The 17,981-nt window shown below is 38.9% G+C and overlaps 5 protein-coding genes across 7 annotated transcripts in view; 4 read left to right on the forward strand and 1 right to left on the reverse strand.

Annotated features, from left to right (window-relative positions):
• Positions 1-17,981, reverse strand: part of LOC6573608 (extracellular sulfatase SULF-1 homolog) — a 45,284-nt gene that overhangs the window by 16,482 nt on the left and 10,821 nt on the right. The gene's annotated exons all lie outside the window — the stretch shown is intronic.
• Positions 1,888-3,998, forward strand: LOC6573605 (polyol transporter 5). The gene is made up of 3 exons (XM_032728545.2): positions 1,888-2,336; positions 2,536-2,708; positions 2,776-3,998. The coding sequence occupies exons 1-3, from the start codon at positions 2,219-2,221 to the stop codon at positions 3,949-3,951; spliced, it is 1,467 nt and encodes a 488-aa protein (XP_032584436.1). The 5' UTR covers positions 1,888-2,218; the 3' UTR covers positions 3,952-3,998.
• Positions 5,176-7,436, forward strand: LOC6573604 (probable polyol transporter 3). 2 transcript variants are annotated; one of them, XM_001999636.3, is made up of 3 exons: positions 5,176-5,409; positions 5,844-6,016; positions 6,076-7,436. In XM_001999636.3, exons 1-3 carry the CDS (start codon positions 5,238-5,240, stop codon positions 7,207-7,209), a joined length of 1,479 nt encoding a protein of 492 aa, XP_001999672.1. In that variant the 5' UTR covers positions 5,176-5,237; the 3' UTR covers positions 7,210-7,436. The 2 variants fall into 2 exon arrangements, with proteins under 2 accessions (XP_001999672.1, XP_032584405.1); XM_032728514.2 differs by lacking the exon at positions 5,176-5,409 and adding an exon at positions 5,600-5,671.
• LOC116803836 lies at positions 7,870-9,596 on the forward strand. Its single transcript, XM_032728597.2, has 2 exons — positions 7,870-9,359; positions 9,415-9,596. The coding sequence occupies exons 1-2, from the start codon at positions 8,205-8,207 to the stop codon at positions 9,424-9,426; spliced, it is 1,167 nt and encodes a 388-aa protein (XP_032584488.2). The 5' UTR covers positions 7,870-8,204; the 3' UTR covers positions 9,427-9,596.
• LOC6573603 (major myo-inositol transporter IolT) lies at positions 14,553-17,446 on the forward strand. The gene is made up of 3 exons (XM_001999635.4): positions 14,553-14,921; positions 15,943-16,115; positions 16,182-17,446. The coding sequence occupies exons 1-3, from the start codon at positions 14,732-14,734 to the stop codon at positions 17,307-17,309; spliced, it is 1,491 nt and encodes a 496-aa protein (XP_001999671.1). The 5' UTR covers positions 14,553-14,731; the 3' UTR covers positions 17,310-17,446.

Consider the following 17,981-nt stretch of genomic DNA (forward strand, 5'->3'; position numbering starts at 1 on the left):
GAGACCTCAACGTCAAACTATATATACACATTTTCAGCGAATTGTGCGTTGCGATGAAAACGATTGAAGAAGAACATTTTCATCACACATTTATGTCTGTTAGAGCTGTTCAATTCATCGGGCTAAGATGTGCAATCTGATGATCTACAGTCTGCGCTTTATTTGGATTGAACGAAAATAAATAATGAGCAACAGTCAGTCAAAGCGCCAAGTGCCAAGCGCCAATGTTTTCTATCTGTCTGGTTGTCTGTCAAGCATATAAGAACGACAAACGTTTTAATATGCTTTTATTAGCCAAAGGCACTGGGAGGGATCCGCATCGGTCGTCGCCTGTCGGTCGGGGTAATTAGACTCCATTAGTGGCACTGCCAGACACTTCCTTGAAGCATTTGCTCACACACACGCACACAAGCAAGCACAGACAGACACGAGACGGGCATGTATGTATACAGAAATTAATGCAAAGTGCTCAGATGTCTCCAGCTAGCTGTATTAGTATCTATATATCTGTATCTGTGTCTGGATGTGAATTATGGGCACCATGTGCTAATGCTGATATGTGCTCGCTTGGGCTGGTGCTGGTGCTGATGCTGGATGTGGCACTTGATGCGGCGCTCATAATTTTTGAGCCATTAGACAGCCTGGTGCATAAACTCATTAAAATGTACTTGAATGCCTCAAAATATGAGGCGACGCGTTGCGAAGATGGCAGATGGAAGCGATGGCCATTTGGCGTCACATTTGCTTAATTTGTCGAGCAGTGACAAATGACAAGGAGCAGCCAAGAGTTCGCATTCCCACACCAGCCTCCCCTCCCATCTAACATCCTCTCACAGAAGTGCCAGAGACATGTGTACAATTTGACAGTTTGATGCGCCACAAGATAGATTGGCTTACAGCAACGATGGAGTCTGGTTTGGGATTGCAGTTAGAGTTGGAGTTGGAGCTGGTGGTGCAGCCTCCAGTTATAGAGCAGACTTTACGCAATTTGAGACAACTCGAGCAAACACTTGAGATTGCCGCCAGAGGGATGTTGACTGGGTCGGTTGCCTGCTGTCGACTGATGGTGCAACATTAATGACGTTTGTTTGCGCTGTCAGCTAATGAAGATGTTGCACAGTCCTATCCATATTAGACACTTGCCACATCTCAAGTGGCCCGGCCAGTCATTTAGGGTTGGGCCAAGGTGTGGCAACACCCAACACTCCAAGTGCATTAGTTAATTATAAATGCTTGTAAAGCGTAATAATAATAATAATAACTCATCTCTTGGCGTCCAATTACGATTTTGATGGCATAATACAACTCAACGCTGTTCGAATTGTGTCAATATTTATGGAATGCAATGATCTTAGTAGTTAGCATGAAAAGCATCTCAAAAGATTATTGTCTGTCAACAGAAATAATCAAATGATAAAAAAATTAAATAAACAAGTCTTTGTTATGCATTTTGATACCAAATACCCAAACCAAGGTTTGGCTGTTTAGCTTGGGGTAGTCAGGGATATATAACATATATGATAAGCTGTCCTCCTCCAGTAAAATAAACAAGTTACATACAATTCCACTATCATATATAGATGATAAATATACCTAACTATTGTAAGATTTCAAAATTCTATATTAATAAATAATTGTATAATGACTATTTGTATTTTATAGTAATATAATTATTATTTAATTAAAATCAATATGTATAGACAAATTGTATAGAGCAAATGTAATAATACCTAGCCTATCAAAAGTCTATTAATAACGATAGACTATTCGTATTTGATGCACATGTAAATGCATTTATTGAATTTCAAGTGTCTACAAAGCCAACTGAAAGTCATTGAACAGGATTGAACACGATTTTAAGCAAAGTTATGCTATGCTGATTCAGTACGGCCGATTTCAAAGTGTTCTACTGCACTGCAATGAGTCACGACAATTATCAGCTTTACGAAATCAATCGTAAGGGCTTAATTCAGGTGGGGTCTCCGCAAAAGAAATGCCGAACTTTAGGTCGCATGAATCACAGTCGGCTACTGACCGTCTACCGTCTGCTGTCCGTTATCTGTTATCTGTACAGTTAGCATGATTCCGATTGGCAGACATCAATATAACCAATGCTATCGATGTGCCTTGCTTATAAAAACACATTTATTTGACCATTAGAAAACAGTTTTGGCACAGCCATCGAATCGAACGAACCACCAATAAAGACGAAAATAAAATGGCTGTGGGTCAAAGCAACCCAGATATGTTTATAGAGGTGGGAAGTAATACCCGACCTGACAGCAAGCTGCAGAATTGCTGTGTCAATCGTCAGAGATTGCATTCCATCATAACAGGTGAATAGATGCAACTATGATATGCAGAACTAAAAGCAATTACAATTATAACAAAGTCCAAAAAAGAAGACCTAATTATAAATACAATCAAAACTATGTCAAATGCAATTCCGATCAATTACCGAAAATTGCATTGAGCTAAATTTAGCAAGAAGAAAAAAAAAATTCCAATTTTATTTCTCTTCAATCTAATTCATAGGAATGGTAATATTTTCCTACGGCGGCATGGACATGGCTCAGAGCCTCGGCTGGAATTTGTACACTGGAATTGCAGACACCCAACAATTTTCGTTCTGTTGGTTCATTGGCGTCATTATTGGGGCTATATTGGGAGCAGCTGCATTTAGCCACGTGCCCAAACTCTTCTTCTATGTGAGTGAGAAAATCAAAGACTATCTATAAGATTGTGTTTGAGTAATGATCCTGTTTTTCTATCCAGGCCTTTGCAACTCTGCTGCAGCTGATCGATGCCATTATCTGTGTGAGTGCGCCATATAACTACGATGCTATGGTCGCAGCTCGATACATTGGAGGCATTGGCATTGGCTTCATATCGGTGGCCTTTATCATACACAACGCGGAGGTGGCGCCAAACGACGCTCGCGGCAAGTGGTGCGCCGTGGAGCAGTCCGGCCTGGGCTTGGGCATAGCCGTGCAGGTGATCATGGACTCAATGTGGAACCCGGCCCTGCCTATTGGCAACAATCAAGTGCACGGCATCATTGGCATTGCCTTTGCTATTGTTGCCATAGCCGTCCTGATGCTCTCGGTGGAGTCGCCCATCTTTTACCTGCGCCGCAATGATTGCGACAAAGCAAGTGATTGCCAATGGCAGCTGATGGACAAAAGAGCAACTCCAAGGGATCAGCATGAGGCGCTGGAAGAGAACAAAAGTTACGTCTCGGAGGGCATACACGAAACCATTGGGCACGATCTAGTTGTTGCCATTGTTCCCTTTATCAAAATGCTGCTCTGCCGCTGCCTCGTCGCATTCAGCTTCTCGATGCCGCTCACCCAGACAATCATAGCGAGCAGCGAAGCCTGGAAGGGCACTCTATACAGCTGGCCCATCATCGTGTGGAGAATTCTGCGTTGGATCGGAACTCTCATTTCCATATTAGTGATGGACAAGCTGGGCCGCAAGCTCCTCGCCATGCTGGGCCTTGTCTGCATGGCCGGCCTGATGCTGGGCATGGCCGGCATCTACTCCAACTACGCCAACACGCAGAGTCCATACTACATGGGGCAGGTTTGTCGCCTCTCTATGGCCTTCCAGATGTTTGCCGGCCTGTTCGTTGCGTGCACGCCCGCCTACATGGGCGAGGCATTCCCCATGCGAGTCAAGCCCTTCTGCGTTGCCCTCATCGTGTGCATCGAGCAACTGATCCACATCATTGTGATCGTCACCTTTAAAAAGAGTCCAGACAGCTTTTACAAATACTATTTGGGCGTCGGCATTATCCTGCTGATAAGCATGCTTATCCTGTTGGTGACGCTGCCAGAAACGACAATGATGACGTTACGAGAGGCTGGCCACCGCTTCCGCCGCCTTCATGACATAACCTTTCAAGACCCACTAGCGAGAATACGACAACGAGGCAAACCTTTCAACTGAAGTCTCCTACATACTTGAAAATCATTTCAATATTTTAAGCTGGGAAATTTAAGTTTAGTTATATAAAACAGGAATCCAATTAGTGATAGGTTATACTCATAAGAAAAATGTAAAATAAAGAAAGCCAAAGAATACAATTGTTTACTGCATATAATTAACACGTTGAAAACGGAACTACTTTGGAGATATTTCTTAAAACCAACCGAACACGTTTGCATTCTTCTGTTAGATAATTTTTTTCTGTTAGAGAACTTGTTTTGTTGTAATATAAAAGTGTGATGTATACTAATAATGATATATTTTAGATTTTTATATCAACAAAATGAGAAATGTAATAAAAGTATTGATATTTTTTATCAACTTGTTACTAGTTGACAATAATAATCTCACACATGATCAATAACTTATACATATTTTTGTTATCTGGGGATTACTTTAGATTTGTGAACATTATGTGAATATGGCATAGGGTCTAAGGCATTGCCAGCATAGACGAGTGAAACCGCAGAGCTAATCGACTCGCAGATACCCTAATTTCGACATTGAGTTGCTCTCATATAGATTGTATATCACTTATTATTACAGTTTATTATTATTTAAGTGATATATATTTTTGTGAAGTTGATTGGGCTATGAATAAATAAAACAGCGTAAAATATATTAAAAAGAAAAGGTATAAAAAAATTAAGTTATGTAAGAATGCTGTATGATGTTCTTTATAGATCCATGGCTGTTAAGTAACCCACGCAACTAACTGTTGGTCTAGCACTCCGCACACCACAAACTTTACGAAGAGAAGAGCTCCAATACAAGAGGTTCTTGCGCAGATTGTATGATATGATCTGACACACATCAAGTAGCTAATCAGTCTTGGCTAGCATATCATTAGCCAATGACAGCAAAATATTTGTGCTGATTCAGCAAAGGTGTCCCCCAGCAGAGAATACGAACTCAAGAGTTTTCAGTGAGTCACAACGATTATATTCGCTCTTCCACATACTTGGCCAAACGCGACTCGTAATCGGCACTATGAACATTGTCTCTGGGGACTACGCATACGCGGGAACAAGCCGAAGTGAATCACGATCGTATCTAGCTGCCGTAGGTACCAAAGCAGAGCACAAAACTTTGGTCTATCCATAAAATGTTAATAATATCTATATCTGACATTTTTATGCAGATAACGAATTCTTTATTTAGCGATAAATAAACGCATAAATTATCTGCTACAAATTAGTTTTGCACAAACGTTTAGCGGGTTGAGTTGAGAGTCCACGCGAGTCCCAATGGCGACCACCTACGTAATCAGCGGTCCAGCACCAGGTGTGCAGCCAGCCTTTGTAGCAACGAGCGCCCCACAACCGCAACTGACCTACATCGATGTAATCGAAGATCCTCGAACCCAGCGCGGCTACAATCGCTGGACAAATGGCCACAACGCCCACACGGCAACCTTTGGTAAGTCGCCCGAAATGGAAACGCCCAACCGAAAAAATTTAAATATGTGACTAAATTCCTGATAAGAAGTTTTGGAATGCCTCTCTATGGCTCTCTCTTTGCTTCAATTGGCATTATATGATTTTTCAATTTTGAAATGAAATTCGACTCTCTAACATTTTAATGCATTCCAAAACAAAACACAATAATTTTAATTCAATTCAATAATTATAATATGAATAGAAATAAAAGTTGTATTCAATTTACGCACCTTGTCTATCAGGTGACTCTCCATGCATTATGTAATACGTTTAGTAAAATACGAATTAACAGTTAAAAATATATTCAAATGCTATTAACGGGAATTGGATTTACTCTATGTAGACAAATGCATTTGTTTTGCTTTCGATTAAGAGAAATAATTTCATGATAATAATACAAATTGGTTCCCTTAGGATTCTTACTCTTTACCTATGGCGGAATGGATATGGCTCAGGGTCTTCAATGGAATCTGGGAACTGGTATTGCAAACACAGCTGAGATTCAATTCAGTTGGTTCATTGGCGTCATCATTGGAGCCTTTGTAGCAGGTCTTGTAATAACCCATGTGCCAAAGAAATACTTCTATGTGAGTCAGAGAATTTATGCAAACCGAATCGAACTGCTAATGAGTGCTCGCTTCTCTAGCTTCTGGGCGGGGTCATGATGTTCATTGATGGGGTTATCTTTGTGAGTGCACCATTCAAGTACGACCCAATAAGAGCCGCTCGCTATGTGGGCGGAGTGGGCATGGGACTGATCACGGTTGCCTTCATCATACACAACTCGGAGGTAACTCTGGGCAATACACGTGGCAAGTGGTGTGGCATGGAGCAGTTCGGCTTGTCCCTGGGCATACTCATCCAGGTGCTGATGGACTCGCAGTGGGACTACGACTCGAGTATTAACATCAATACGGCGCATGGCATCATGGGCATTATCTTCACCGTCTTGGCCACCGGCACCGTGGCCATGTCCGTTGAGTCTCCCATCTTCTACCTGCGCAGCAACAACGAGGACGAGGCGCGCAACTGTCAGACTCAGCTGCTGGGAACCACGGTGCCAACGGATATATACGAGGCCATCTTTGCCGAGGCAAAGGGCTACGTCATGGAAAGCAACAGTCGCAGCTTCGGCGAAGAGCTCGCGGCATCCGGAATGCCCTTCATCAAAATGCTCTTCAGCCGCTGCCTTGTGGCGTTCTCCTTCTCATATCCGCTCAGCGCTGCCATGCTGAACAGCACTGTGGTCTGGAAGGGTTCCATGCACAGCTGGCCAATCATTTTGTGGACCATTCTGCGCTTCCTTGGCGTCCTCATCGCAATCGCCATCGTGGACAAGCTCGGCCGCAAGTTCATTTCGCTGGTGGGACTCCTGTGCATGGCGGCCCTCATGCTCGCTCTGGCCGGCATCTTTACGCACGATCCAAACTTTTCAAGCACCTATTATATGGCAGAAGTGTCTCGCGTCTCCTTGGCCTTCCAGATCTTTGCTGGCATCTTCGTGATCAGCACGCCAACTTACCTGGGCGAGGCTTTCCCCATGAAGGTGAAGCCTTATCTCATTGGTTTTGTCGTGTGCCTTGAGCAGCTGATTCACATCATTGTGATCGTCACATTCGGCAAGACCTCTGACTGCTTCTTCCAGTACTTTGTTGGCGTGGGCATTATATTGGCGGTCAGCCTGATCATCTTTGCCGTCCTGATGCCTGAAACTCGAGACCTCTCCCTCCGACAGGCTAACGAACGTTTCTGTCGCTACTATGACGTGATGTCTTACTAAGAACCAACTTACAGTGGGGTCAAACATGTTTGACACGGTCAAATTTGTATTCTGCTTGTATCCAGCTGGACCTTTGTTCAAATTTCATTGAAGCAATGATTAAGTTCCTGGAAAGCTGAACCTTTCTAACACTTATTCATTGACTATGGATTAGCCTCAATATTATTCAAGGCACATATAAATTATTACTTCTTAAATATTACTAAAAATAAAATTGATACCTGCATCACATATAATAATAAAATTAATATTATTATAATATTATCAACTATAATGTACAAAATAAAAACAAGTAAGAAAGCTCTAGTCGAGACTACTCGACTACGAGATCCCCTGAACCCTTGGAGTAATAGCTATTTCAATAATTTTTCGCGTCTTTCAGCTTACACAAGAAACACGCACACACACACACACACACGCACGCACGCACGCACACACAGGCATACATACACACACATACATACACACACACACACACACACACACACACACACACACACACACACACACCCACATACACAAACAATTACATACATATACACACACAAGCATAAACACGCATGGGCGGCAGTGAGCGTTTACTATGAGAACTTAATTGCTTAATAACTTTTTTGTGGACGTACGATCTTCATGAAACTTTCAGATTATGATTATGACATTGTAGCAGGCTACTAGCCTATGTATACTGTAGCTGGTTACTAGCCTATGTTATATTAGATTTAAGTTAACAGCATTATGGTTAACCATCGATAGATACACATCTATCGATAGTTAACCATATTGGTGGCTGAGGAGGCTGTCGATATGCAACATGCCATTTTGAGTAATAGAAAGAGGAGGATCGATACATTTTAAGCTTGAATGTGAACAATAGCAGACGTGTGTATATCAAGAAATTATGAAATAAAGAAATTAAACAAAAGGCCTACTACAATCTCAGAAGTGGGATAAAGTACACTAATTTTTCAAATTAAATAAAATGAATTTAAGCATAAATGAAATTAAGCATAGACGAAGTATCTGTGGTGCAGTTAAAGAAGTGGCTAGCTGCATTGGGCTTGTCGACTCAAGGGTGCAAGACTGAACTTGTCGCTCGCCTCAATGGCGTGCCCGCAAATTTGCGCGGCAGCGCCCCCGAAGTGGAACAGGGAGAGGAGGAGTCAGATCAAACTGGAGTATCGCAGACAGTGCAAATGCAACAGGAGGAAATAGACAGGAATGAAAATATTTTGCGAGAGCTAAGTGAGCAGATCGACGCAGCAAAGAAGCAGCTAAAAAATTTTCACACACGACAATTGGACAGAGACGGCAGTAGCAAGCGTGCCGAAATTAGCGCAAATGGCGTCGATGCAGAAGTTGAATTCGAAGAACGCGCGACTGACGCGCGCCAAAAGGGCGCCAGTGAAAATTGTGTAATAAATACAACGCACAATGATGAAGTGATGTCAATGATGTTTAAACTAGCTAAAGAAATTATGGTGGAATTCACTGGGGAGGAGTCTATTAGCAACTGGATAGCGCAATTGAATAATGTATCTCAATTATATCAACTAACGGACATGCAAAAAAAGTTGCTATGCATGGCCAAATTAAAAGGGAAAGCCATGCAATGGATACATGATGATTCATCGAGGATTGTGCAACCGTTGGGCACATTATTGGATGGATTGGCAGCAGCATTCGGAAGCAAGATATCCAAGGCCGAAATGCGTCGCAAGTTTGGGGCACGTATATGGAGTGTCGATGAGAAGTTCACCCAGTATTATGAAGAGAAAATACGTTTAGCAAGGGAAATTCGTTTAGATGTAGACGAGCTACTGGATGGTCTCATTGAAGGAATCCCAAATGCAGTTTTACGCGCGCAGGCCAGGATACAGTGCTTTGAAGACCCCAGCAAATTGGTAAGGGCTTTTGCAGAGGTGCGTTTGCCACTGCATCGATCTACTGGAGGAAAAGGGACAACAGCAGTGGGACCAGGGCTCGATAATGCAATGAAGGAGACGCGTTGCTTCAATTGCAACTATAAGGGGCATTGGGCAAGAGATTGTCAGAAGCCCAAGAGGGAGAAGGGTACGTGCTACCACTGCGGCGCTAAGGATCATATGGTGGCACAATGCACGAAGAGGAAGGATGATATTGGAAACAATTTCGTAAGGTTAATCAGTATACATTTTAAGTCCAAAGATAATGCCTCCATTATTGCAGAATGCCTCATAGATTCAGGAAGTCCTATTTCGTTTATTAAAAAATCGTGTGTCCCAGTTGGAATAAAACTTAAAGCACACGCAGAAAATTACTTTGGGCTAAATGAAAGCCAGTTAAATGTGATTGGAAAAACATTTGTTCATATTTTCAAGAAGTTTGAGAAAATAAATTTTTGGTTAATAGTTGTCCCTGATGAATCTATGAGGTCTGAAGTAATTTTAGGGAGAGATTTCATGGAAGCTTGCAATTTATATGTTGACCCAATCGCCTTGAGAATGATTTCAGTGGAAAGAGCAGCTGGCACGTTAGATAAATCGTTAGAAAATACATTGTTAGGAAACACATCGTTAGATAAATCGTTAGAAAATACATTGTTAGGAAACACATCGTTAGATAAATCGTTAGAAAATACATTGTTAGGAAACACATTGTTAGATAAATCGTTAGAAAATACATTGTTAGGAAACACATCGTTAGATAAATCGTTAGAAAATACATTGTTAGGAAACACATCGTTAGATAAATCGTTAGAAAATACATTCTTAGGAAACACATCATTAGATAAATCGTTAGAAAATACATTCTTAGGAACCACATCATTAGATAAATCGTTAGAAAATACATTAGTAAATAAAGAAAATGAAGAATTAGGAAAGAAGTTAGTAAATAAAGTGTTAGAAAATGAAGAATTAGGAAAGAAGTTAGTAAATAAAGTGTTAGAAAATGAAGAATTAGGAAAGAAGTTAGTAAATAAAGTGTTAGAAAATGAAGAATTAGGAAAGAAGTTAGTAAGTAAAGTGTTAGAAAATGAAGAATTAGGAAAGAAGTTAGTAAGTAAAGTGTTAGAAAATGAAGAATTAGGAGAGAAGTTAGTAAGTAAATTGTTAGAAAATAAAGAATTAGGAAGGAAGTTAGTAAATAAAGTGTTAGGAAATAAAGAATTAGAAGAAAAATTATTAGACAAAGAAGAGATCGATAGGTCAAAAGAGTGTTTAGAAAAGTCAATGGAAATAAATAGCAAAAGCGTTTTTGACGATAATTTTGAAAACAGCATGCTTCAAATTAATGTGGTAGACGGAGACAATGAAAAAGAGATATATATTATCGGTGAAAATATTAGTTATGATGTGCGGAAAAAACTAATTAGATTGCTGAAAGTGGAATATGTAGATGCTGAAAGGCCAGTGAAACCTAAAAAGAAATGCGAAATGAATATACGAATTGAGAAAGCAAAACCGTTTAGCTGTTCACCAAGAAGGTTATCATACACTGAAAAGGAAAAATTACAGATAATGTTAGACGAATACCTTAGAAATGGCATCATACAACCTAGTTGCTCAGAGTATGCTTCACCAATAGTATTAGTAAAGAAAAAAACAGGAGATTTAAGAATGTGCGTTGATTTTAGAAAACTCAACAAGATCATGATCAAAGACAATTATCCTTTGCCGTTGATTGATGATTTGTTAGACAGACTAGTGGGGAAGTCTATTTTCACGAAGCTTGACCTGAAGAATGGATATTTTCATGTTTTTGTAGAGAAAGAGTCAGTAAAATACACATCGTTTGTTACGCCGTTAGGACAGTTTGAGTTCTTGAGAATGCCTATGGGATTAAAAACAGCTCCGCAAATTTTTCAGAGGTTCGTTAATGATATATTTGCAGATTTAATAAAGGAAAGCAAGGTAATTGTATATATGGATGATATAATGATTGCCAGCAAAGATGTGTCCGAGCATCTTAAGATACTAGAAGAGGTTTTAAAACGATTAGTAGAGAACAAATTAGAGTTGAGGCTGGATAAATGTGAATTTTTGCAGAACAAGGTTAAATATTTAGGATTTGTAATATCAGAAGATGGCATTAGAGCAGATGATAAGGGATTAGAAGCGGTAAAGAATTTCCCAATACCTAATAAAGTTCAGGCGGTGCAAAGTTTTCTCGGGTTGTGCTCATATTTTAGAAGATTTATAAAAGACTTTTCAACTCTGGCAAAACCGTTGTATGACTTATTGCGGAAAGATAGAAAATTTCAATTTGAAGAAAAGGAACTAAATTGTTTTTTATGCTTGAAGGAGAAATTGTTAGAGGCACCAGTACTAGCGTTGTATAATCATAAAGATGACGTAGAATTGCATTGTGATGCCAGTGCAATGGGATTTGGAGCAGTGCTTTTACAAAAGAAAGAAGACGGAAAACTGCATCCTGTATTTTATTTCTCAAAGCGAACGACAGAAACGGAAGCAAAATATCATAGTTTCGAGCTGGAAACTTTAGCCATTATTAATGCACTTAGGAGATTTAGAATATATTTGCAAGGCAGAAAATTTAAAATAGTAACGGATTGTAATTCTTTAACTTTAACTTTGAATAAAATAGATCTTAACCCTAGAATTGCAAGATGGGCATTGGAAATGCAGGAATTTGATTATGAATTAGTGCACAGGGCTGGAAGTCAAATGCAGCATGTAGATGCATTAAGTAGATATAATAATACCATTATGGTAACAGAAGCAAATAGTTTTGAGACTAATTTAATTATTTGCCAGACAAAAGATGCAAAGTTACAAGAAATTAGAAAATTGTTAGAGAAACAAGAGCATAAATTATTTGAAATGAGAAATGGTGTTATATTTAGGAAGACAAATGATGATAGACTACTATTTTATGTACCAGAAAAGATGGAAGAACATGTATTGTACAAATATCACAATGAATTAGGGCACGTTGGAAGGGACAAGATGCTTAATGCAATAAGTAAATCATATTGGTTTCCCAATATGAAAAAGAAAATTTTAGAACATATTGAAAATTGTTTGCAATGCATAGCATTCTCGCCTAGAACGGGCAAAGCAGAAGGGTTGCTGCATAGCATTCCAAAGGGGAATAAACCGTTCCAAATAATTCATATTGACCATTATGGACCAGTGGATAACGGCAGATCAAAGAAATACATTTTTGCAGTAGTAGATGGGTTTACAAAGTTTGTCAGATTATTCACTACTAAAACAACAAGCACTAGGGAAGTTGTAAAGGCATTGAGAGAATATTTTAGAACATACAGTAAGCCAGAATGTATTATATCAGATAGAGGAAGTTGTTTTACGTCAACGGAGTTTGACCAATTTTTAGAAGAAGCAAAGGTAAAGCATATTAGGATTGCAACGGGATCGCCACAAGCGAATGGTCAGGTGGAGCGAATAAACAGAAGTTTAGGTCCGATGATAGCTAAACTAATAGAAGGTGATAATGGACAGCATTGGGATTCAATAATTGAGAGGGTGGAATATGTTTTGAATAACACTCAACATTGTAGCACCAAGCAATTGCCAAGCGTAATGTTATTCGGAATAGCGCAAAAAGGGGAAATTAGTGATAGTTTAGGAGAGCAATTAGAGAAAATAATAGGATTAGATATATGCAGTTCACAGAATTTAGAAGATATTAGAGAACAAGCACAACATTATCAATCTGCAGCACAAACACGGAATGAAGAGAACTTTAATAATGCTAGGAAAGCTGCAAAAGTATACAAGCCAGGAGATTATGTAATGGTTAAGAATTTTGACAACACGGTGGGAATATCAAGGAAATTAATACCTAAATCCAAAGGACCATATGTCATAGATAAAGTACTGAAGAACGATAGGTATTTGATAAAAGACGTTGACGGTTTCCAATTATCCAGGAATCCTTATCAAGGTGTTTGGAGTGCAAGCAATATAAGACATTGGATAAAAGCATAAGAGAGATATTAACTTATATTTTAGATATTAATTTCATAACTAGTGTGTAACATTTAATTAATAATTTAATTTTTATAACATGTAAATAGAATATCGGTAAGAATTTTTTTTTTTTGTATCAAACATGTAAACACAATATTATTTTTAGGAAGTTAAGTATCAAATATTATATAAAATTAACAGAGATAGAGGGCTATCTCAGAGTCAGGATGGCCGAATTGTAGCAGGCTACTAGCCTATGTATACTGTAGCTGGTTACTAGCCTATGTTATATTAGATTTAAGTTAACAGCATTATGGTTAACCATCGATAGATACACATCTATCGATAGTTAACCATATTGGTGGCTGAGGAGGCTGTCGATATGCAACATGCCATTTTGAGTAATAGAAAGAGGAGGATCGATACATTTTAAGCTTGAATGTGAACAATAGCAGACGTGTGTATATCAAGAAATTATGAAATAAAGAAATTAAACAAAAGGCCTACTACAACATGGATATGTATGTAATTGCCAAAGCACAAGTCTCTAGTATTTGAAATACGCTTTTTACAAAAGTGATGGTGAGGGGGTGAATTTAAGGGTGGGGGGTAAATTTTAACAAAAACCGAAATTGTATAAATTGCATATAAGCATACATTAAAAATTTGGAGACTCTAGCAATAAAGGTGTAGAAGATATAATTTTCTAACTGGTTTTCGATAAGGTTTTTTATCGATAAAAAAAGATCGGGATGAGTTATCGATTTTTGATGATAAACTTGATATGCGCGCTGTAATTACGAACATTTTAAAAAAAATTTGAAGTCTCTAGCTCTTATATCTTCTGAAATCGACGCGTTCATACATACGGACAGACGGACAGACGGACGGACGGACAGACGGACAGACAGACGGACAGGGCCAAATCAACTCAGCTCGTCGCCCTGATCAAGAATATATATACTTTGTGGGGTCTGCCACGCCTCCTTCTGCCTGTTACATACATTTCAACAAAACCATTATACCCTGATTTCCCATTGAAAATGGGTTCAGGGTATAATTAATAAAAATATTACATATTATGATTGGGTGCCTAATTAGCTATATTCCTATATTTTCTCATGCTACAATTCATTTAGATTAATTTTTGCATGCGAAATACTTTTCAGTTTGAAAATGATCTTTCTTTAACTGTTTATGAACTGCGCAATTTTCTTAACATATTGCCAAGACAAAATATTTTTCACGGATTTGCAATTATATATTTTTTTATATAAATATATATATATGTATATGATATAGATATATATTTTTGTATGAGTAACTCAATTAAGCTAACAGTAATTAAACCCGTATTTTTTCCAGTTCCATAATGAATCAAAATCAGAAGTGGGTTGGTCAAGGGGCTGGTAAAGACGACCAAGCAAATGCTGATTACAATATGTATACATTATCTATAACTAGATAATGATAGCAGAATTTCTTTTTCACATAAATGTGAACAAATAGACGCTTCGAAGTCAGTTACGAAGTAGCCTTTATGTCGAACGAATCTTAACTCACGCGTGACCAATAAGTGACCAAAAGAAATGACTATCGCCTATGTTACCACAAACGAAGCACAGCCAGCGCAGGTTACCTATGTTACCAGAAATGAATCGCAGCCAGCGAAGGTAACCTATGTAACTGCAGGTCCTGCCCCACTACCACCACAAACCACCTATGTTCAGGTGCGGACTCGACGACCCACCAAGCAGAATGCTCACACAGCGACATCAGGTGGGAAGCAAAAACAACAAAAAATATATATACATATATTATTATAAATTAATAAATAAATATATACTATATACATATACTCTTTATAAATAATAATATATAGTATACATTGTATATTATATATTTATATTGAAACTGAGGAACAAAAATCTAGAAATGTGACACAAATGCTTAAAAAAAAAAAGAGAAATTCTTCTTCGTGTGTTCAAGAACTGATATTGCGTTATCTAAATAAGTAAGCTACGTAGCTTATATTAATTGACATTTCATATCATATATATGTACCAGTATTTTATGATATAGATATATTATACATATATAGTTTAACCAATTCGAAATTCCCCGTCATTCTTGACTGCAATCAGCAAAAGAAATATATTCATAAAAAAACTTCTAGAAAATTTTGGTTATAAAAAAACCTCCTCAGTTGTCAAAAAATCAATGAAGGCAATATCATTCGTGATGGTTTTTTTTTATATTCCACTATAAATAGATATAATAACATTAAAGTACACGAGTGACTCAATCAATATAAATACATAATATATTTATTTGAAAATCCATTCTGTAATTGTTTTCAAGAGAAATATAATGACAATAAGGGCAAATTATTTTACTTGACTATTTACCTATTTTTATTTGACATTTAAAATTATGAATACGAGTTAAATGTAATGCCACGTGGTTTACTTTTAATTACTTTTTTATATTTAATAGAGAAGAGCCCCACACATATGAATAAGCTGCAAAAACTGAAGAATTATTTTTCATATCGACAATAATTATTCCAAACAGTTTCAAGTATATCAAATAGAATTAGGAAGTAGATTAAAAGCCTTCTAAGATATATTTAAAATTTAATTAATAATCGAATTGAGTGCGAAGCTTTTGAAAAAAAAAAATACGCATAGCTTCAAAGGCAAGGAGTAGTATAAATAAATCCAATAGTGTAATATTTTATATCCCTATTCAATCTACTTTATTTAAAGCAAAATTTTGATTAAACAATTCTTTACTCTAGGCATTTTGTTGTTTGCTTATGGCGGAATGGATATGGCCCAGGGCCTTGGCTGGAATATATCGACGGATTTGCCCACAACTTCGGAGATGCAGTACAGCTGGTTCATTGGCGTCATCATCGGCGCCTTTGTGGCGGGCTTGTCCATTACCCACATACCCAAATGGGTATTCTATGTGAGCAAGTTGAAAATTATTGACAAATTCAACAAGTAATAATCGAATGATTCTATTTCGATTTAGATATTAGGCGGACTGATGCAGTTGATTGATGGAATTATCTTCGTGAGCACATCCGAGTATACTTCATTATTAGCAGCACGCTATGTGGGCGGAATAGGCATTGGACTCCTAACGGTTACCTTCATCATACACAATTCGGAAATCACGATGAAGAACAGCCGTGGACTTTGGTGCGGCCTAGAGCAGTACAGCTTGGCGTTGGGCATTGCCATCCAGGTGATCCTAGACACACAGATGGACACTACTTCAGGTGTCGGCATCAACTGCGCGCATGGCATTTTTGGCATTGTTTTCTCCTTGGTTGCCACAGCATTTGTGGTCGTATCAATCGAATCGCCCATCTTCTATCTGCGCAAAAACAATGAGGAACAGGCTCTAACACAACTGAAGATGCTCTACGCCCACAGTGGGAATGCTGAAATCTATAACGAAGCCCTGGACGAAGCTAAGCGGTACGTGGCCACGGCTGCCAGCCAGAGCACCGGTGCCCAATTGGCGGCCTCCGTGATGCCCTTCATCAAAATGCTCTTCAGCCGCTGCCTCGTGCCGCTCACGTTCTCATTGCCCTTGAGCTACTCAATGATCACAAGCACTGTTGTTGCCGAGTTAGCCCTCAACTGGCCCATCATCGTGTGGGGCCTGCTGCGCTGGTTTGGCACCTTCTTTTCCATGGCTCTACTGGACACCGTGGGACGGAAGTTCGTTTCCCTACTGGGTCTACTGTGCATGGCCGGCCTGATGCTGGGTATGGCGGGCATCTATTCCGATGCGACTAGGCTAATAAGCAGCTATTACATGAGCCAGGTCTCTCGTCTGTCAATGGCCTTCCAGTTCTTTGCTGGGCTCTACATTTCCTGCACCCCTACCTACTTGGGTGAGGCGTTCCCACTGAAGGTGAAGTATTTCCTCATCGGCCTGATCGTCTGCCTCGAGCAAGTGATTCACATCATTGTTATTGAGACATGCCCAATGAATGTAAATGTCTTCTACCAATACTTCCTGGCTGTGGGCATTATCCTGGTGGTGTGCCTAATCATCTTTGCCGTGCTTATGCCAGAGACGCGCGGTCTATCGCTCCGTCAGGCCACCGAGCGATTCAATCGAGTTCATGATGTCATGGCTCACTAAGCAGAGGCTTAGCCCAGAGCATTATTGGATTTGAGCTCGCATTCTCGTTCTTAACTTACCTTATATAGCGAGCAATTACTCACAGAAAGTGTATCATTATTGTAGACAATAAAGTGATTCACACATTTTTAAAATTACCACGAACTTTCGCATCGCCTTTTAGGCTGCCAAACTTTCAAATACACAGCTTCTTAGCTTTGGTTGCATGGCTGCTATTAGTGCATAAATCATAGCCGTTCTTTTCATCTCGCTTAGAGTATATGGTATGTGGAGTTTGTCAATGTTCCGTTCTGCTATTCAATTATATCAAATATTAGATATAATATATGAGATAATATATGACAGAAACTAGAGTAAATATATTGAGTTCATTTCAACATTAAACTTGAAATACCTAACAGTTCGGTTATTTTCAACCGAGCATGTTTAGTTTTCAGTTATAATTGGACTGTGAACGAGTATTACGCAGTTGGTTACACCCCATTGCAACATTCATAGTTGGTTTCTTCTCCCATTTGCTAGCAGCTGTTTCATTTTTTCGACTTTTATTACAATTTATGTCTTCTTGAATGCTTGATGCTGTTAATTTTCACACAACGCAGCCAATGAAGACTATTTTTATAAGCTTGCGGTCATTGCGGTTTTCTCTCTCTCTCTCTCTCTCTCTCTCTC

This window comes from Drosophila mojavensis, unplaced genomic scaffold, assembly GCF_018153725.1.
Source record: "Drosophila mojavensis isolate 15081-1352.22 unplaced genomic scaffold, ASM1815372v1 contig_16, whole genome shotgun sequence".
Lineage (NCBI taxonomy): Eukaryota > Metazoa > Arthropoda > Insecta > Diptera > Drosophilidae > Drosophila > Drosophila mojavensis.

Bases quoted from the DNA above. Each gene is read 5' to 3' on its own strand.
- LOC6573604 (XM_001999636.3), top strand. From the start codon at position 5,238: ATGGCGACCACCTACGTAATCAGCGGTCCAGCACCAGGTGTGCAGCCA. The intron at 5,410-5,843 runs GTAAGTCGCCCG...TGGTTCCCTTAG, and splicing joins CGCCCACACGGCAACCTTTG to GATTCTTACTCTTTACCTAT. The intron at 6,017-6,075 runs GTGAGTCAGAGA...TCGCTTCTCTAG, and splicing joins TGCCAAAGAAATACTTCTAT to CTTCTGGGCGGGGTCATGAT.
- LOC116803836 (XM_032728597.2), top strand. From the start codon at position 8,205: ATGAAATTAAGCATAGACGAAGTATCTGTGGTGCAGTTAAAGAAGTGG.
- LOC6573605 (XM_032728545.2), top strand. From the start codon at position 2,219: ATGGCTGTGGGTCAAAGCAACCCAGATATGTTTATAGAGGTGGGAAGT. The intron at 2,337-2,535 runs GTGAATAGATGC...TCTAATTCATAG, and splicing joins ATTGCATTCCATCATAACAG to GAATGGTAATATTTTCCTAC. The intron at 2,709-2,775 runs GTGAGTGAGAAA...TTTTCTATCCAG, and splicing joins TGCCCAAACTCTTCTTCTAT to GCCTTTGCAACTCTGCTGCA.
- LOC6573603 (XM_001999635.4), top strand. From the start codon at position 14,732: ATGACTATCGCCTATGTTACCACAAACGAAGCACAGCCAGCGCAGGTT. The intron at 14,922-15,942 runs GTGGGAAGCAAA...TCTTTACTCTAG, and splicing joins TGCTCACACAGCGACATCAG to GCATTTTGTTGTTTGCTTAT. The intron at 16,116-16,181 runs GTGAGCAAGTTG...ATTTCGATTTAG, and splicing joins TACCCAAATGGGTATTCTAT to ATATTAGGCGGACTGATGCA.